General features: G+C 53.0%; 1 protein-coding gene across 1 annotated transcript; it reads left to right on the top strand.

Annotated features, from left to right (window-relative positions):
- The first annotated feature begins 524 nt into the window (after positions 1-524).
- On the top strand, positions 525-20,125 carry MVP (major vault protein). Its single transcript, XM_061401638.1, has 15 exons — positions 525-633; positions 8,473-8,605; positions 8,814-9,009; positions 10,066-10,189; positions 10,302-10,433; positions 11,709-11,803; positions 12,051-12,287; positions 13,980-14,261; positions 15,302-15,546; positions 15,633-15,830; positions 16,718-17,104; positions 17,873-17,989; positions 18,178-18,304; positions 18,942-19,130; positions 19,859-20,125. Exons 2-15 carry the CDS (start codon positions 8,481-8,483, stop codon positions 20,075-20,077), a joined length of 2,673 nt encoding a protein of 890 aa, XP_061257622.1. The 5' UTR covers positions 525-633; positions 8,473-8,480; the 3' UTR covers positions 20,078-20,125.
- Positions 20,126-20,657: the final 532 nt, after the last annotated feature.

Genomic DNA, 20,657 nt, shown 5'->3' with positions numbered 1-20,657 from the left:
GTTACCTTCTCTTAGAGGAGAGGCTGCAGCTGAAGCCAAAACCCTTGTGGAGAAGCAGGACTGTACTCACCCCGATTGGGCAATTGAAGGCAGATGGGGTAGAAGTGAACTCAGTCAGCACCTGCCCCCTGCCTCGGGCCGTGGACCCTTCCCAGTGTGCGTCCCAGCTGCCAGCTGGCTGTGGGGCGGGCATTCCCTGCCGCTGAATGAGCCCAGTGCCTTCAGCTGTAGTAGGAGCCACCTTGTTCTTCATTAGTTGTTCAGTCGTGTCTGACTCTTTTGCAACCCCACGGACTGTAGCCCCATGGACAGCCTCCTTTGTCCATGAGATTTCCCAGGCAAGAATACTGGAGTGGGTGCCATTTCCTTCTCCAGGGGATCTTCCTGACCCAGGCAGGGATCAAACCCACATCTCCTGACTTGGTAGGCAAGTTTCTTTACCACTGAATCACCTGGGAAGTCAGAAGCCGCCTAGAGGTGGAGAAAAAAAAAGAAATGAGAACCAGCTGCGAGGGCCCTTTAAATCCCGAGCCCCACCCCTGAGCCTGCCCTGTCGGGAAGTGATCCCCTGGGCTGGGTGCTGGAGTTTCCCCGAACTGAGGAGTCTGTTGCAGCCAAGCCACACTTCTGGATGTAAGTACTTCATAAAGGCCCCAAATCCCCAAACCAGTGAGTGGGACCTTGTGGCCCTCAAGTCCCTCTCCAGCTCTGTTGTGCCTTCTTGGGGCTTCAGCTGGGGCAAGTGGTCCCTGAACCAGAACTAGGAGAAGATGGATGGCGGCTTAGCCTTGGGAGGGTTTGCTTTCCTTGTTTTTTTTCTTTTTCTGGCTTCTGATGTAAAGGTAGATGAACTTGTCACCTTGCCGATACCCCCAGACCCGAAATCTCAGGCCTTTCTGACCTCCAGCTCCCCTATCGGCAGTAGGGGCAGAGGAAACCTAAGGGATCCATTTAGACTCCCTCCTCGAGTGAGGTTGGTCCCTGCCAGATTTATCTTGCCTGTCCCCTTGAGCTCTTAGAATGTAATCTTTTTTCCTCTGTTGACATTCCCCAGCTCTGCAGACGTCGAGGTTTTCCCCTCTGCCCTGCTCAGGGCTGTGCCAGCTGTGGGCCTTACGGATCATTTGAGAAATCATTGGCAGAGTAATCTTAAGGAAGTCTTGATTTCCAGAAGACACAGAGTTTGCTGAGCAAGGCTCTGTTTGGTTTTTGTTTTTGACGGGGTCGGGGACAGGGTGACCAAACTGAAAAGAGGAAGCTCTATTTTGGACCCACTGGCCTGTAATTCTGGGGATCTTAGAAGCACAGAGGGTTGCGGGGGGGGGCGGGAGGGAGTAGTAGTAGGTTGTGCCCTCTTTTCTCTGCTCCATATCCGGGTGGGCCCCCCAGATTTTTTGAGGAGAAGGGCTGGCAGTCACTAGGGTGCCAACTGACTCCCAGAAGCTTCTGCCTGTCGCCACCCTTGGCACACAGGACACCCAACCTGCCCTGGGGGCGAGGCTTTCTGGGCAGAGCAGCTCTCTAAAGCCATGAGCACGTAGGGCAGCCGCCTTGAATGGCTACTCAGGCCTCCTTGTTGGGTGCTGCCTTCCTGGGTTGCAGAGAATACCTTTGAACCGCACTGGCACTATCTCCTAAAGAGTACCCAGCCCCACCTGGGTCCTGAAGTCCTGACTCTAGAATCTACTGACATTTCTGCTTGAGAACCCACACTACTTCCTGGTTTGGCGGCTCTGCAGACACAGTACCTGGGGTGGAATTCCGGCTCCATCCCTTGATCACTGTATGATTCTGAGCAAATTCTTTAACTTCTTTTTTGTGTGTGTGTGAAGTTGCTCAATCATGTCTGACTCGTTATGATCCCGTGGACTGTAGCCTACCAGGCTCCTCCGTCTGTAGAATTTTCCAGGCAAGAGCAGTGGAGTGAGTTGCCATTTCCTTCTCCAGGGGAATCTTCCTGACCCAGGGATCGAACACAGGTCTCCTGCATTGCAGACAGATGCTTTACCGTCTGAGCCACCATCTCTTGATCACTGTATGATTCTGAGCAAATTCTTTAACTTCTAGGTTCTTAGGAGGATTAAATGAGTTGATTAAAAGCATTTACCACAATACCAGGCCCAAATTAAGTTATTAATGAGTAGGAGCTGTTACAGGGGGAAGTGAGAGGCACTTCCCACAGATAGAAATTCCAGAACCTCACTCCTGGAAACCTTGTGAAAGTGTTGGTCACTCAGTTGTGTCCGACTCTGCGACCCCTTGGACTGTAGCCAGGCTTCTCTGTCTGTGGGATTTCCTGGAAACCTTAGTCCGTGGGTATGGGGTGAGGCCTAGGCATCAAGATGACCAACTGAGTCCTATGATTGGGCGATTTTAGCAAATGTTGATCTGGATCAGGGGTTCTGAAGCCTGGTTCCTAGCTCACTTCCAATCTAGCTGATCTTTGCTGTCAATGACTGGCATTAATTGTTGACATCTGGGAGTTGTTCTTTAGTTGCTGAGTTGTATCTGACTCTGCAATTCGATGGACACTAGCCCACCAGGCTCCTCTGTCCACAGGATTTCCCAGGCAGGAATACTGGAGTGGATTGCCATTTCCTTCTCCAGGGGATCATCCCGACCCAGGGATGGAACCCAGGTCTCCAGCATTGCAGGCGGATTCCTTACCCCTGAGCCACCAGGGAAGCCCACATCTGGGAGGCAGGATAGAAACAGGATCAGCATCAGCCTGAGCTGGCAGAGCTGTTCTGTCCCCAGAACAAGCTGCTGCTCCCCAAAAGTGGCCCAGCAGGGCCGGAGCTCAGAAGATTTTCCTCGGAAGAAAAATTTCCTAAAAACTTTGCTGCTACTAAAGAAGTGGCTTATGTGAGACAAATCCTCAAGAATTTCCACTCTAGTCCCCTAAAACAGGAAATAATCTCCCTAAATAGGGAAGCTGTTTGGTAAAAACAACCTCTCTGCAGTCCCTGAGTAATGCGATTCTTGAATTATCTAAACAAAGACTAGAATGTTTAAAATCAGTGAAGGGAAGCTGCAAAGATGAGTTATGTTTTTGCTTGAGTTTTCTGTGTTTTTTTCCTAAACCTAAGCTTAATAGAGGGCTTCCGTGGTGGCTCCGTGGTAAAGAATCTACCTTCAAAGCAGGAGACGCAGGTTTGATACCTGGGTCTGGAAGATGCCTTGGAGAAGGAAATGGCTACCCACTCCATATTCTTGCCAGGAAAATCTCATGGACAGAGGCGTCTTGCAGGCAAGAGTTGGGCACGACATAGCAACTAAACAACAAATCCACTACAAACAAAACTTGATAGAGGTGGGGGCGGTGGGTACCAAGGCTGTCTCCACCCTTTCCTCCAACCTCAGGCCTGCCCATGGCTTGGGACCAGGGGACTTGAGCGCTGGCAGGGGGGCTACTTGGACCTGGGGGTGAGGGGCTGGGAAAATACATGAAACTTTCTGTATTTGAGGAACAGTTTGCCATCTGGATTTACCTTCCTTCTCCTAGCCACCCTTCGTCCATTAGACATAACCCAGTCTTTAACCCCAGGAAGCAGTCAGTTTTATTCCCACTTCAGTCTAGGAGAGTAAGGCTCAGAGGCTAGCAAGTGGCCCAGGATCCTATTAGCAGAGACAGACCTCAGTCCTTTCTGTATATTAGAGTCAATGGAAGAGCTTTTATATATAGCAATATTTGGACCCCCACCCCTGACCAGTTAAATTGATCTCCAGAGATGGGTGGTTTTAATATCCAGGTGATTCTAATGTACAGTCAGGCAGGGTTGAGAGGCTATTACAGAGCAGAGCTGCTCCATACTTTATGCCCAAATCATTGGGGATCTAGTTCAAGAGCTGACTGATTCAGCAACAGATCAGGAGAACCCGAGATGCCACGTTATTAACAAGCTTCCAGGTGATGCTGTTGCTCCTGTTCGCTGCAGCCCCATACCTCATGTGGCTGGTCGACCAGGCATCTGCTATTTAAGATTCATGGTCAGTCATTCACAATTGACCCTGAAAATCGGACCTGCGATGACTCATTTATTTAATTTTGCTATAGCATGTTTACTCTTGAGCCAAAAGGGGTCAAGAAATTACCTCTTAACTGGAGGATAAAGCCAGTTTCTTCTCACAGGCTGTTTCATGTTCTGCTAGTGCAACACTTGCCCCTCCCTCCTTTGTCTGTGGGATGCAGCTGGGGGAGACTGGTCTCTGAGACTTTGGGTGAAAGTGACTGGTTCTGGCAGGAGCCTCATGAGACATGAGGGTCAGTGTGATCAGGCCAGTCTGGACATGTATCCAGAGAGCAGCCTAGGGCACAGATATCGGAAGCAGACACTGAAAGGAAGTCTCAGTGAATTTAGGGAGTTGGGACCAAACTCGGGGCTTGGGCAGGACTTTCTAAAGTTCAACATAAAATTGTCTTCTGAGGGCCCTGGTATATTGAAAGTAAAATGCTCTAACTGTACACGTCATCTGGCAAACCACAAAAGCCTGTATTTGATACACAAACATGCTGCCCTAGTCAGGTGGTTTCCCTGGATCCCTGAGAGACCCTCTGAGGCTCACGTCTACTTCGGGGATGGCAAGATGGAAAAGGCAAAGTCTGTTTTGTAGGGGGTGGAGTTTTTTAGTGTGTGCATTGGTGGCACTGTGCAGCATGCAGGATCTTAGTTCCCCAACCAGGGATCCACCCGTGCTCCCTGCACTGGGAGCATAGAGGCTTAAGCACTGGACTGCCAGGGAAGTCCTCAAAGCCTGTACTTGGGTGAACTTAGCAGGTGATCTTAGGTGGAAGGCACAGCTTTGGGGCTGAGGAGGTGGTTGACCAGGGAGGTGAGACAGAGTCCCGGTACTGAAACAAGAGTAGTTAACAAGGGCTTGGCCTTGAAACAAGACAGGAACCCAGCCTGATTAGCTTCAAGGATGATTCTCAGCTGAGTCACTGAGCTGGGCGAGGCTCTCGGCCCCCCAACTGGGCCCAACTGGGGTGACAGATGGTGGAGAGGCTTCAGCTGCAGGGCGTGAGGGATCGTCCAAAGGAGCCTTTGGAGGCTGTTCCCAGAGCCTGCTTCCCAGCCTTGTGTGGCCTTCTAGAATTCAAGTCTTGTGGGGCCTCCCAGAGCCCTGCACTCCCCTCCGCTTGCAGCCCTAGCCCTCCCTTCTCCCCCATCTGGCTTTCTGGCCAGGCTTCCACTGTGCAGAGAACCAGGAAGAGGCTTCCCTAGGCTGTCAGATGCCCCTTGGCTATTCTAGGCCCACAGCTTGGGTGACGCACAAACCTGTCACCTTCCTGATCAGTAAACACGTTTAAAGCGGATATGCTGGGTGGGATAAGGGGCCACCATAGTTCTAGGTCACATCCTCCAACTGGATAGGGAGGCTGGGCCTCAGCTGCAAGCTACACACAGTGCTTCTCAGAGCCAGGCTCTATTCCAAGTGCTTCATAATAAATTCCATTCTCATAGACTTGGGCTGATGCCCTATCCATCCCGAGTTCAAAGTCCAGGACACGGGAATAGGGAGGGCAAGGGACTTGTCTAAGATCACCCATCCATAGTGAGACTTAGAACCAAGATCCAGGCAGTCCTAGCCAGCGGAGGGGGGATGCTTTTGTGGGGCCCTGTCCCAGGGAATGGAAGCGCAGCTGAGCAGGATGGGCAGTAGAGAAGAAGGAAAGCAAAGGCCAGGGTAAGAATGGGGAGAGCAGAAAGCCCACACTGGGTTTTTCACACACTACCTGAAATCAACAGAAGAGGGAGCTCTGATGTTAGGAAAGTTAAGGGTAATCAACCTGACAAACAGGCAACAGAAAAGTATCAAGATCAAATCCCATACAAAGCTGCAAGAAAAAGGAGCAGAGAATCATAGCCCTCAGGATACAGAAAGTGTACCAAGAAAACAGATGAAAACTGTAACCTTTGAAAATGAGGTAAGACATTAGAACATTGGGCTTCCCTGGTGGCTCAGCTGGTAAAGAATCTGCCTGCAATGCAGGAGACCTGGGTTTGATCCCTGGGTTGGGAAGATACCCTGAAGAGAACTACTCCCCACTCCAGTATTCCGGCCTGGAGAATTCCATGGACTGTATAGACCATGGGGTCACAAAGAGTAGGACACGACTGAGCGACTTTCACTTCACCAGGCAAGAAAGTGGCGGATCAGAATTGTAAGTGACCCCTGGCAGTCTGGCTGAATCCGTGCCCCTAGCACTGCACTGCATGCCACTGGAGAGACACAGGACCAGGTATTCCATCAGGATGAGAATCTAATGGTGCCAATGACTTGTGTGGCCTTGAACGACTCATCCTCCCTACCTAGGACTCAGTTACTTAGAACTACACTGTCTATCTAATATGGGGATCAACTAGCTACATGTGATTAATTAAAACTTTAGGACACTCTCACCTTCTGAGATGACCCATATTCTGTCTGTGGAGTGTTTCTCTAAATAAATCCACCTCTTAAAAAAAAAATTTAGTTTCTCAGTCACACTGCCACATTTCAAGAGTTTGGTAGCCATGTGCAGTCAGTCCAAAGACCACACTGATTATTTCCATTATTATAGAAAGTTCTATCAGATGATGCTGAGTTGGAATTTTTTTGGCTGCGCTGGGTCTTCACTGCTGCACCTGGGCTTCCTCTAGTTGTGGTGAGCGGGGGCTACTCATCGTTGTGGAGCACAGGCTCTAGGCACATAGGCTTCGGTAACTGCTGCGCACCGGCTCAGTTGTGGCTCAGTTGCTCCACAGCATGTGGGATCTTCCCTGACCAGGGATTGAATCCATGTGCTCCGAATTGGCAGGCGAATTCTTTACCACTGGATCACCAGGCAAGTCCTGGAAGGTTTTAAACAGGAACCACACAGGTGATGTGAGTGCACTGGCACAGGTGTAAGACAACGGGGAGTGGTGGGGGTTGTGGTTAAGCAGGAAAGCTTGTGACCCATCTAAAGAGCTCAGCAGCTACTTGGCGCTCAGCAGTTTGTCACGTGGGAATGTATGGCCTGGCTCCTCATTTGTCAAGAGAAGCAGGAATCGGGAATTTATAAAAAAAACTTACAATTTTCTAAACAGAAGAAATTTTTCAGATTGTGTGGATCAAGTAAAACCCTTGGGCCTCACCTTCATCCCATAATTTTGTGGCTCCTGCCTCTGTTTCCTGTGTCAAGCCACTTTCCCTTCCTCTTTCTCACTTCCCATTTCTTTCTCACCCAGGTTGAAAGCTAGATGAATGGTGGAGTAGATGGGTTCTACTCCTTTTTTGGTGGTGGCTTCAAAACTGTTGGACTGGGACTTCCCTGGTGGTCCAGTAGTTAAGACTCCTCCCTTCCAATGCAAGGGGCGCAAGTTTGATCCTTGGTCAGGGAACTAAGATCTTGCATGCTGCACAGTGTGGCCAAAAATATTTTAAGTTGGACCAAAGTCTCAGAGGGCAAGGCTTTGAATTCCCTAGTAAATTTGATTCCTTTTGTGTGATTCCAGGGGACATGGCCAAAGTTCAAGGCATGCTGGAGGGAGGCAGGACTGGGGTTTAGGTAGGCGGTGTGACATTCCTGAACAGGCTGAGCACTGGATGTAACCACCCAGGATTCAGAAGCAGGTAGGGTGGGGGTGGATGGAGTATTCATTTACTCCCTTTCTCCTTCCCACCCACCCCTACCTGTGATGGCAGGGAGTCATGGGTGGCAGCAGACCAGAGAGAAGTGGGAAAGGACTAGACACTTTGGTGTTGCTAATCCGGCATCAGTTCCATCAGGGGTCCCTTCCTCGAGGGGTGGCTCATATCTGAACAGTTCATCAGGATTGCCTACCATGCAAATATTCTCAGGATGTGGGCTAATGTTTGCATACAGCTGGGGCCCTCAGGATCCCCTGAAATAAAGGAGCCTGCCCCCTGGAGAATCCAGGGAGCTCCTCAGAGCCTCTGCCCTCTGCACCGTGCTGGGGGGGAACCCCCACAGCTCCGCCAGAGGCTGACCACCTTTCCCAGCTCGGTGCACTTCTGCCTCCTCCACATTGGGGGTTGAACATCGGGAAAGTTCTGATCTGAAGCCACCTCCAGGGGAGTTCCCTGGTGGTCCAGTGGTTAGGACTTGGTGCTTTCACTGTCATGAACCCAGGTTCTATCTCTGGTGGGGGAATTAAGATCCCACAAGCTGCGCTGCATAGGAAGCTTGAGGGAGGTAAAGTTGATGGGAATGAGGGAAAAGAGTTGGCAGAAAGCTGTGGGCTTCTGTGGTTAACTACATCAAGCATCTCTCAATAGGGATGAGGTCTGGATGGGCTGCCCTGGGTGGGAAGAAAGAAAGAAGTGAGTGGGGGTTGGTAAAGGATGGAATAGCCTGAGCTGAAGGAACAAGGGCCCTTTCCCCTATCACCCCAGGCAGTCTTTACGTCAGCCTCATCCCAAGCCCCCTGAACTCACCTTTTGTCTTCTGCCCACCTCTGTGTCACTCTGCTGCCCTGGGCTCAGGAGTCACCATGTCGATGGAAGAGTCCATCATCCGCATCCCGCCATACCACTACATCCACGTGCTAGACCAGAACAGCAATGTGTCCCGCGTGGAGGTCGGGCCAAAGACTTACATCCGGCAGGACAATGAGAGGTGGGTGGCCAGCACTGGGCCGTGGGGACATCTGGGGCCAAGGAGGGCCTGGGAGTCTGGCTGGCATGATGACCCATCTCCTCCTTCCCGTTCCTGAGCAAGACTGGCATTGGCTCGGGTCACAGGAAGCTGTCTCTCCCTTTCGCTGCCTCCTTCGGGACTAGGGACAGGGGTCTGAGTCCTCACACTGCTTCTCGCCCTCCAACAGGATCCTGTTCGCTCCCGTGCGCATGCTGACGGTCCCCCCACGGCACTACTGCATGGTGGCCAACCCGGTGGCCCGGGATGCCCAGGGCACCGTGCTGTTTGATGTCACAGGACAAGTGCGGCTCCGCCACGCGGACCTGGAGATCCGGCTGGCCCAGGATCCCTTCCCCCTGTTCCCAGGGGAGGTGCTGGAGAAGGTACCCGGCTCACCTTCCCTATACCCACTCTCTTGTGTCCTGCCGCCTTGACCTAGGGCTCAGCACTGCTTTCTGGAGGGAAAACAAATTGGGGTGGTGGGAGGGGGTGGGGATGGTAGGGGACGTTTGCTGGTTCTCACTGGGACAGAATTGACTGGATGCCCCCTCCCTCACCTTCCCCAAATACCCTCTTCCTCTTCATACGCCCACGTCAGACCTTTGAGAGCTGTCGGCCTATCTCGCCACCTAACCTTCCAGGCTCCAGAGCCTGCCCGAAGCTCCTGGCCAGTCTGGCACTCAGTGACTTGTGCCGAGAGTAAGCATTTCATTCCCTCAGACAGTCTCGGCGGCCAGTGGGCCGGATCAGCTGTGGTGGACCAGCTGAGGCCCAGGTGCCTGTGGTCGCTCCACGGGAAGGCATTGCAGGCCTGAAGTACCAGCTGGGCCCTCGTCCGTGTTGCCCTCCGGCCCTGGGTCTGAGAGTGAGGACACCTTCATTTCTGCGACATTTCTTGACCTTCACTTCCCTCAGGAGTCCCCTCTACCAAACAATGCTGCTGCTTCTCTTCTGCACTGGGTCTGGTGACCATGAGGCAACCTTGAAGACAAAGCCTCACACTTCAGATATGCCCGTCAGAGCAGTGTAGACCTTCCCACCTCCTGTTTCCTGAGTGCCCCAGTGCACACTGGGCTGTGAGATATTCACCTACTCAGCTTCCCTGATGTTTCTCCCACAATGCCCAGCAAGCCCTCTACCCAATCTCCCACCTGGATTTCTAGTTCTAAACAGGATCTGAGCACTTCTGCAGAGGAAAGTACTTCCTTGGCCCTCAGCCGTGGCATCAGCTCCATCTTAACTCTTAGCTCTGTCAACCCCGTCTCAGCTCTTCAGGCCAGATGGCTCTGGGACCACCCCTATCTTGTACATTCCACTTGGGGTCATCTTTGGGGATGTGGAGAGATTGATGCTGTGGACTCTGACCTTGAGGATCTCAGTTGGCCTCAAGGGGTCACAGCTCTGAGTACCCCATGACTCCCCCCTGCTTCCCCTGTTAGGACATCACCCCACTGCAGGTGGTTCTACCCAACACCGCCCTCCATCTTAAGGCGCTACTGGATTTTGAGGATAAGAACGGACAGAAGGTGGTAGCAGGGGATGAGTGGCTATTTGAAGGGCCTGGTAAGTGTTTTTCTATCCAGCCGGGTTTGGAGTCAGAGGCTTCCTGCCTTCTCATTAGGGCCTTCATATCTTCTGACCTTCAAACCCTACCTCCCCCATCTTCCCTTCCCAGGCACATATATCCCCCAGAAGGAGGTGGAAGTCATCGAGATCATTCAGGCCACAGTCATCAAGCAGAACCAGGCCCTGAGGCTGAGGGCTCGCAAGGAATGCTTAGACAGGGATGGCAAGGAGCGGGTGACAGGTGGAGTCTTGAAGTGTTCACGGGGGTAGGGTGGGCTGAGCCTTGACTGTGGGGGTAAGTGGGGGAGGTTGGGGGCTGGCCACCTGTAGCCTGGAGGAAGTGCTTCCCTGGTATCTCTTGTCAGCTGTTGGGGGCTGCCTCATGCTGCTTCCCCCACTAACCTGACCCGGATCCTGTTGACATGGCTTTCCCTTCCTCTGACTCTGTCATGAGCTAGGTCTGTCTCTAGACCAACAAAGCAGGTGTTTATATTGTTGCTGTGCCTGTGTATGCTCAGTCCTGACTCTTTGCGACCCCAGAGACTGTAGCCCGACAGGCGCCTCAGTCCATGGGATTGTTCCAGGCAAGAATCCTGGAGTGGGTTGCCATTTCCTCCTCCAGGGGATCTTCCCAACCCAGGGATTGAACCCAGGTCTCCTGCACTGCAGGCAGATTCTTTACCTCTCGAACCATTGGGACTTCCCATGTTTATATGCAACTAGCAATTGTTTGACAGACCTGTTATATTAAACAAAACAAGGTCTTAACAAAGGCTATGCTTACGGAGCCAGGTGTGGTTCAAAAGTTTTACTGACCGCAGTTCCCTTAGGTCTTCCTGTAACCCTGAGGCACCACAGCTCCCATTTTCCAAATGACAAAACTGAAGCCTGGGTTTATGGCCAGAAAGAGCCAGGCTGGAACTTGTGCCCAGCACTCTTGCTTCTCTAGTAGGCTGAACGACCTCTAAGCTGTAATGCCGCAGTTCTGCCCACTTTGTGCCAGTCGCCCAGTCATGCCCAACTCTTTGTGACCCCTTGGACTGTAGCCCACCAGGCTCCTCTGTCCATGGAATTCTCCAGGTGAGAACACAGGAGTGGGTAGCCATTCCCTTCTCCAGGGGACCTTCCCGACCCAGGAATGGAACCTGGGTCTCCTGCATTGCAGGTGGATTCTTTACTCTCTGAGCCACCAGGGAAGCCCTTCTGCCCATTTTAGGGAAAGAAGAAAAAAGCTAGTCTCTGGAGCTTAGAGAAGGCCTACAGGGTACTGGCATAGCAACAACTTGGATGCTTGGAAGACCTTTTTTTTTTTTTTAATCTATCTGAGGTAGGGGTTGCTTTTCCTCTGGCCTCAAAAAAGGAAAAGAAGGACTTCTGTCAGGCTCTTGAGCCTGGGGGCAATGATCTCAAAGTGGTGTGTGAAGCCCTGCAGGTACCCTTTATCTAGGCTGCGGGAAGGGGCAGTTGGGGAGCAGGCTGGGTGACTTTTGACCTTTGCCTCTCCTCCCCGGCCCAGGAGAAGAATGGCTGGTCCGCTCCGTGGGTGCCTATCTCCCAGCAGTGTTTGAGGAGGTTCTGGATGTGGTGGATGCTGTGATCCTTACGGAAAAGGTCTGTGCTCTGGGGGGCCCTGGGTGGGAGATTCTCGGAGGGGCAGAGAACTGTGGCAGAAAATAAGATCACCTGAGGAGTGTCCTGGGTCACTGGAAAGGATTTAAGAAATCCTCCTGGGTTGGTAGACACTGGGACTCAGACCTGGAGCATTTAGTGACCAGTGGGGTTCCCAGATTCCCCAAGGAAGTTAGTTGGAGGTGGCTTTACTGAAACCCCCCTAACCCCATGACATCTTGCTCTCCAGACAGCCCTGCACCTTCGAGCTCGGCAGAACTTCCGAGACGTGAGAGGGGTGACCCGCCGCACTGGGGAGGAGTGGCTGGTGACCGTGCAGGACACGGAGGCCCACGTGCCAGATGTCTATGAGGAGGTGATGGGGGTTGTGTCTGTCACCACCTTGGGCCCCCACAACTACTGTGTGATTCTCGACCCGGTCGGACCAGACGGCAAGAACCAGCTGGGGCAAAAGCTTGTGTTCAAGGTAAGTGCCTGCCCCTCACCCAGAGGGGAATGGCCTGAGGCCCTGGACCCTTGTCCCTTCCCTCCTCCCACCCCAGGTACACGTTCTAGAAACATCAAGCTGGTTTCGGCTCCCTCTGTGCACACTTGTCTCTCTCTCTTGAGAATACAGTGTCACTGATCTTTCTGGCAATCCCTGACCTCAGGTTACCCACAGTCTCTCCTGGGAGCGCCTCCCTGACCACTGTGAATACAGACCCAGAAACTCTCTCTCATATTTCACATCTCTCTCTTCTGGAAGCTTTGTCATCCTGCATCAAACAAATCTCTTGGTTTGCCCTTCTCCCCATCCTCTACCTCATCCCTTCTCTGAACTATATGTGGGACTACTAGAGCTGGGCAGGCCTCTCCTACGACAGTCATAGATATGTGGGGCTTTGTGAGGTGTATGGTCTCTGTTGTGCTTAGTTCTGCTGTTGTGCCATGAGAGCAGTGTAGATTGTCTTTTTTTTTTTTTTTAAATCAGAGGATAATTGCTTTACAATATTGTGTGGTGTAGACATCTTGTAAGTGAACCAGTACTGCTGTGTTCCTGTAACATTTTATTTGCAAAAACAGGAGGCAGAAAGAATAGAAACAAATATCCATCAGTTGATGAATAACTGAAAAATATGGTATATCCATTCAATGGCATGTCAATCAAAAGGATAAGATAGTCTTTCTGGGGTGGCGGACACTCATGTTCTTGAGAGAATTCAAAGAGGTAAAAATCAAAAATGAGGTTCTAATATGTCCTACGACATGGAGAAGCTTGAAAGCATTATGCTAGACAATAGAAGCCAGGCATAAAAAGACCACTGATTGTATGACTCCATTTACATGAAATGTCCAGAGTAGGTAAATCCACATACAGTTGTTGGGGCGGGGATGGGCGGTAACTACTACTGGATACAGGGTTTCTTTTCAGGATGATGATGTTCTGGGATTAGGGAGTAGTGTTGTTGGGCAACTCGGGATATTCCAAAGCAACTGAATTTTATACTTTAAATAGGTGTATTTTGTAATATGGGCTTCCCAGGTGGCGCTAGTGGTAAAGAAGCCACCTGCCAGTGCAGGAGATGTAGGAGAAATGGGTTCAGTCCCTGGGCCGGGAAGATCCCGTGGAAAAGGGCATGGCAGCCCACTCCAATATTCTTGCCTAGAGAATTCCATGGACAGAGGAGCCTGGCAGGCTACAGTCCATACAGTTGCAGAGTCAGCCATGACTGAAGCGACTTAGCACATGGGCACATGTTTTATAATAGGTGGGTTATATTGTATTATGTTATATTAAAAAATAGTCAGCAGGCCAGATTTGGTCCAAAGGTCAGAGATGGGAAACTCTGTACTACACCACCCTAAGGGAATAAAATGTGGGAGAAATAAAGCAATAATAGGTTAATTCTTAACTATTGAGCTTGTGAGAACCCAGACCTTGACACTTCACAGAATCTTTCCAGGGCAGGTTTGATCACATCTACAGGGATTTGTGAAGAGTCTCAGTCTAAATAAATGATCTGCTGTATGATGAGGTGGGGAAGGGACTTTGGTGGGGGGGTGCAGGGGCTTCTGTCCTCAACAGAAGTCCACAATCACCCAGGGCTGAGGGAGGTACCATCAGAGGGCTCCACAGTCCTGGGAGGCGACGGCTCCTGACTCCACTTCTCCCTACCAGGGAGAGCAGTCTTTCTTCCTCCAGCCCGGGGAGAAGCTGGAACGAGGCATCCAGAATGTATACGTGCTGTCGGAGCAGCAGGGGCTGCTGCTGAGGGCCCTGCAGCCCCTGGAGGAGGGGGAGGGCAAGGAGAAGGTCTCCCACCAGGCTGGTGACCACTGGCTCATCCGTGGACCCCTGGAGTATGTGCCGCCCGCCAAGGTGGAGGTGGTGGAAGAGCGTCAGGCCATCCCACTGGATGAGAACGAGGGCATCTACGTGCAGGATGTCAAGACCGGAAGGGTAACTGTGGAGGGGTGGGCACTGTCACTGCCAGGTGGGTGTGGTGGCGGCTGGTCTGGGCGAGGGGATGATGCGGATGGGGCGGTGGGCAGTGGAGGTGACAGAAGAGCTCCACAGCGTTGCTGGCAGCATCTGAGCCAGCTGGCTGCAAAAGACCAGGGCGTTTTCTGGAGTTCTTGCCTTCCCTTTGCCTTAAATGGTGGTTGAGTTGTTCAGTCATGTCCGACTCTTGCGACTCCATGGACTGTCGCCCACCATGGCTCCTCTGGCCATGGGATTTCCCAGGCAAGAATACTGGAGCAGGGGATCGTCCCAACCCAGGGCTCGAACCCACATCTCCTGCATGGCAGGTGGATTCGTTACCACTGAGTCGCCAGGGAAGCCCCTGTCTTAGTTAATTTTAAATGTTAGCATTCCTGAGCAAGAAGATGAACCAGATTTGAAGATGGGGACTCAACCCCCAAGGCATCTAGATCTGGCCTCCAGCATAAAGGTCTGACTGGGATGCATAGGATCATACCCTTTTCACATACCCTTTTCCTGGTGGAATCCCTCTTTGTCACCTAAACCTTGATCTTGGTTTGACTGAGGACCACATCTCCAGCCTCTTTTAGGACTCTAACCTACAAGTAGAGTTCAGAATCCCAGGAAATGTTAGTGTGTGAACTATTTCCTAGGGTTGCATCTGTCCCTGGGGTGCCCTCCAAGCTGCCCTATGAAGGAAAATTCAAGAACAATATTGGAACATAACCATATACCAAATTCTTGGCACTAGACATGCAAGATATCATTCATTCCTCACCCCTACCCTCCATTTTGCAGATAAGGAGCTGAGAGACACAGGGTGGTGGGGGCAGTGGGGGCAGATAGCTGCCCAAGATGACCAAGCTCACAGAGTGTGAACTTGAACGCAGCCTCCTTCCGGAGGCCACCTTTAACCAGGATGCTGCCCTGCCTCCTGGATCACTTCCGCTTTAGGGCTGCCAGGTGGGTCTCTTTCCATTTTCCCCTCGCTGGTGACATCCCTCCTTATCTTCCAGGTGCGAGCTGTGATTGGGAGCACCTACATGCTGACCCAGGACGAAGTCCTGTGGGAGAAGGAGCTGCCTCCAGGGGTGGAGGAGCTGCTGAACAAGGGGCAGGATCCTCTGGCCGACAGGGGTGAGAAGGAGACATCCAAGACCCCTAAGCTCTCCACTCCCCGGAATAAGACCCGCGTGGTCAGCTACCGCGTGCCGCACAATGCTGCAGTGCAGGTGTATGACTACCGGGAGAAGAAAGCCCGGTGAGCAGTGGCCTGGGTGGCTGTGCCATCAGGGGGCTGTGGCGGGAGGGTCTCTCCAGGCCTCTGACCCCCGGCTCTCTCTGCAGCGTGGTCTTCGGGCCAGAGCTCGTGTTGCTGGGTCCCGAAGAGCAGTTTACAGTGTTGTCCCTCTCGGCCGGGCGGCCCAAGCGTCCCCACGCCCGCCGCACGCTCTGCCTGCTGCTGGGGCCCGACTTCTTCACCGACGTCATCACCATCGAGACAGCAGACCATGCCAGGCTCCAGCTGCAGCTTGCCTACAACTGGTAAGGGGCCCCGGGGGGGGCACCGTGAGGAGCAGAGATGCCTCCTCAAGTGCTGAGCCCACAATCAGGGCAGAGCACCCAGCTCCATGCTGTGGTCAAGGGGCAAACCCAGGGGTTCATGCAAATGCAGTCTGATGCCGGAGGGGAATGACAGGGAAGATGTGGGCTCTCCTGGAGCAGGATTTGGAGGGACGTGTGTGGAAGACACTCACCAGCTAAACTCCCATTGGGAATTCAGCCAAACAAGGTTTTAAAAAGACTGTGTGTGTGTCTATGTGTGTGCTGGGATGATCAGGTGGTCGAGAGCAAGTGCTCTGAGGCCAACAGGTATACCACTTGCTAGCCACGGGCTGGGCAAGCACTGGGTGCTTTCCACACATTCCCAGGCTGTAAAATAACAGCGTCACCATCAGTCTCATGGGCCTGTGGACAGGATGCTATGAGAACTAGAACAGTGACCCAGAAGCAGTGCTTGACAACTCCCAAGCATACCCTCCTCACCTCTTGGCTGAGTGCCTGGGACATGACAAGAGCAGCTAGCTGGACACTGGCATCTTTGGAGCCACTGCAACCTGACAAACCGAGGGGGCCTGGTCCCGGGAACCATACCACCTGGGTTCAACTTTCTGGCTTGGGAGGACCTGCTGTATGACTTAGAGTCTGTCACTTAACCTCTCTGGACCTCAGTTTCCTTGTCTAAAAAATAAAAATTCCCACCAAATAGGGTGGTTTGAGTGAATGAAATGGGAATGTGTAAGTTTCTTAGGACTTTACCTGATACATAGCAGATGCTAATTAGCATTCTCTGTCATGAGACCCTGCCTAAACCACAGAAGGTGGGTGTCAATGTCCATTTTTGAAGACGAGAAAGTTGTCTTTGCTCACAGGCACTTCGAGCTGAGTGACCGGAAGGACCCCCAAGAGACGGCCAAGCTTTTCTCAGTGCCCGACTTTGTGGGTGACGCCTGCAAGGCCATCGCATCTCGGGTGCGGGGGGCCGTGGCCTCCGTCACCTTTGATGACTTCCATAAGAACTCGGCCCGCATCATTCGCACTGCTGTCTTTGGCTTTGAGACCCAGGAAACCAAGGGGCCTGACACCATGGCCCTGCCCCAGCCCCGGGACCGGGCCGTCTTTCCCCAGAACGGGCTGGTGGTCAGCAGTGTGGATGTGCAGTCGGTGGAGCCCGTGGACCAAAGGACCCGGGACGCCCTGCAGCGCAGCGTCCAGCTGGCCATTGAGATCACCACCAACTCCCAGGAGGCAGCTGCCAAGTGAGTGAGGCCTAGGGGCCTGGCTGACCACGATGCCCACTGTGGGCCCCGCCTCTCACAGGTCCCCGCCTCTTGCCCACTGCCAGGACCCCAGTGACACAGCACCCCCGGTGGTCAGCCTGCTGTCCCCTTACCAGCAGAGAGCCTGGGCCACTGAAAGTGGAATAGATGCTACCTCTGCTTCTGTGGCTTCTCACCTTGCTGGCGCTGGAACCCAGATTCATTTCCGCAGCCTTCCAGGCACTCTGGGGTCCAGCCCTGCTTCCCCCACCTCGCCTTCCTGCCTTCTCCCAGGGCTCATGTGCTCCAGGCCCATAGCTCCTTTCTGCTCCTCAAGGTGGGAACTCGGCTGTGCATTGAAGGCCTTCTGCACTGGCTGCTCCCTCTGCCCAGAGTTGTTCTTCTGCACTTGAGGGCAGGTTCCTCCTCTGGCCTCCAGAGTTCACCTCCTTGGAGAGCCCTTTTTCTACCTCAGCTGAAGCAGCGCCCTCTTTGCCCAGTCATGTTATCGTAGCAACCATTTCTCAAAGAGCTTGTCACTGTCTGAAATCTTGGTTCACTTGTTTTTTCCCCCACTGGAAGGTGAGTCGTGTGAATGCAGGGTCATGGCCATGTGCACTGCACCTAGAACCACCCCTGGTTTACGTAATATCCATGCTGCGTTTTCATTTGCATGTCAAGGGCCTCTCCTCGGCCAGTGCTCCCGGCCCTTGGAGTTCCTATTCTGGCCCCACTCCCAGCGTCTTACCTGTCCCCTCTCCCACCCAGGCACGAGGCTCAGAGACTAGAACAAGAAGCCCGCGGCAGGCTTGAGAGGCAGAAGATCTTAGACCAATCGGAAGCTGAGAAAGCTCGCAGAGAACTCCTGGAGCTGGAGGCTCTGAGGTGGGGTGGAGAACTGGCAGAAAAGATGGCAGAGGGTCTTGGAAGAGCAGCTGATGGGGGGAGTGTGTGTGTGTGTGTGTATGTGTGCGTGTGTGTTCACTCATGCTGCGATAGCACAAGTCAAGGGTAGAGGAGGGCGGGGCTGGGCTTCCTCAGGGGCCTCCCTGACTTCTCTACACCACCCTCAGCACCGCGGTGGAGAGCACCGGGACCGCCAAGGCGGAGGCCGAGTCCCGAGCTGAGGCAGCGCGCATCGAGGGAGAAGGCGCTGTGCTCCAGGCCAAGCTCAAGGCAGAGGCTTTGGCCATTGAGACGGTGCGTGGGGGAGATGCCTGTGAAAGGGTGTGGCCTTGGGGTCTGGAAGAGGCCCGGTCTCTGAAGCCACGAGGGACACCAAGCACCCTAACAGAAAGCCCCATTCAAGTGTGTTGGGGTTTGTGGAGTCCTTTGCCCTGTTTCCATTCACCTAATACCTGCTTTGAAGGTAAGGATAATAATTACCCATCCTACAGACAGGCATTCCCATACTGGCCAGCTTTGTGCTAGGTATGTTGTTTTTACAGGCAAGATCTTGAAATTCCATTATGGGTAGGAATTCTCTCCATTTTACAGAGGGAACTGAGTCTTGGATTAAGGAGTTCCCAGGGGTCAAAAGAAGAGGACAGCAGAGGCTGAGTGGACATGAATTGGAGCAAGCTCCGGGAGATAGTGAAGGACAGGGAAGCCTGGCATGCTGCAGTCCATGGCATCACAAAGAGTCAGACACCACTTTGCGACTGAACATACACAGGGGTCACTAGTTAAAATTGGCATAGCCAGGGTTCACCCCTAACTGATAAGTTTCCTATTCCATCCTTTCCATCCGAGGTCTCTCAGGATATCTGGCTAGGTGACTTGCTAGATACATCTAGGGGCCACCCAATCAAAAGAATGCTGGGTTTTCCCTTTCCAGGAAGCCGAACTTGAGCGAGTAAAGAAAGTACGAGAGCTGGAGCTGCTCTATGCCCGGGCCCAGCTGGAGCTGGAAGTGAGCAAGGCCCAGCAGCTGGCTGAGGTGGAGGTGAAGAAGTTCAAGCAGATGACAGAGGCCCTGGGGCCCAGCACCATCAGAGACATGGCTGTGGCAGGGCCGGAGATGCAGGTGAGAGTGGGGGAGAGAGTTCAGGTGTGGGCGTGTGTGGATGTCTGTGCGTGTGGATGTGTGTCCTGGGACCATGTTTGGAACCAGGAAGACAGAGCCAGGGAGGCAAATACTTCTAGAGAGATGTCGGGGACAGAGAGACAAGAGGAGGTGGTGGCTTGGACTCTCCATGTATCCTGTGTTCTGACCCATGTCATTCCAGCATGGGGTCATATCAGGCACTGCACTGGATTCAGTGAGCTCCTGGGAGGGCGGTAAACTGATGGGATGTCAATCCATGACAAGTTGCTTCAAAAGAAGTCAAACAGGGCAATACGGAGAAGGGGGAGGAGAGGCTGCAGGTTAGCTGGGTAAGGGGGCGCCCCTCTGAAGAGGGGATACTCAAGTTCTGCACAGTCGATGAGGGCTTCCAGTAGAGACTCCAAGGTGTGTTTAAGGAACAGAAAGGTCTGGATGGCTGCCACCTGGCAGGTGAAGGGCGGGGAGTGCAGAGCTCCCGGAGGCACCAGCCAGAGCTTCAAGGTTCTTGAGGCCTGGGAGAGGATGAAACCTTCAGGCTCCTCTTAATGGTCTTCACTTGTCACTGAATAGTCCTGAGGATGGCTTGGGCAGCAGCTGCCGTGTGAGGGCCGAGAACAGGGTAGCCCCCCTCCCAGACAGGCGGCCGAGGGGACGAGAGAAGGGACTAGGTTCTGACTGCATTTTCACCCGCCTCTTGCTCCTTCCAGGTAAAATTGCTGCAGAGCCTGGGCCTAAAATCCACCCTCATCACCGATGGTTCCACGCCCATCAACCTCTTCAACACAGCCTTGGGTTTGCTGGGGCTCGGGGCTGAGGCCCAGCCCCCAGCCAAGAAGCCCACCGGGGGACCCAGCGTCCAAGAGGGCTTGCTTCCCATCTCCACTGCTGCCCCCCTAACTCTTGGAAACAACCAGGTTGTGCCTTAGCTCTGTACTGCACTGACAAATAAAACGGACACTTCTGGGCATTTAAAACCCTCTTCTGTTACCTTCAGTCTGTTATCACAAGGGAGCTTAATGGTGGTGGGGAAGAGATCCTCTGAAATCTTGATGGTTACTACAGGCCACCCTCATCTTGAAATGGAGAGGAAACTTAAGACAGGGAGAAGACTAACCCAAAGTCAGGCTGATGGGAAGGTGGACCTAAAGTCCCTCTCAGCAGCCAGACTATCCCTTCAGCAGTCAGCTCACCTAGGTGCCCGTGGGGGGAGATGATGCCACAGGCGAGAGGATGAAGCCTGTACCTCTTGGGGTGGCTGGGTGGCTTCTGCGCCATCTCTTCTCACTACCATTTCCTCCAGGAGCCCAGTTTGGCCAGGGCGTTCTGGAGTCTTAACCCTCCGTCTGTGGGTGTATCCATCCCAGCTTCCCCACCTCCTGCACTTGGGAGGCTTTATCCGGCGCCACCTGCTGGTCAAACTATGCACCTGCGCATGGCGCTGTGCACCCATCCCTTGTCAGATGGGGGCGTCAGATCTGAGAGGAAGATGGTGCAGTGGGCCTTAGG

Source organism: Bos javanicus, chromosome 25, assembly GCF_032452875.1.
Source record: "Bos javanicus breed banteng chromosome 25, ARS-OSU_banteng_1.0, whole genome shotgun sequence".
In the NCBI taxonomy this organism is placed as follows: Eukaryota; Metazoa; Chordata; class Mammalia; order Artiodactyla; family Bovidae; genus Bos; species Bos javanicus.
Note: the sequence above shows the minus strand (reverse complement) of the source record. Positions and strands in the feature narration are given on the sequence as shown.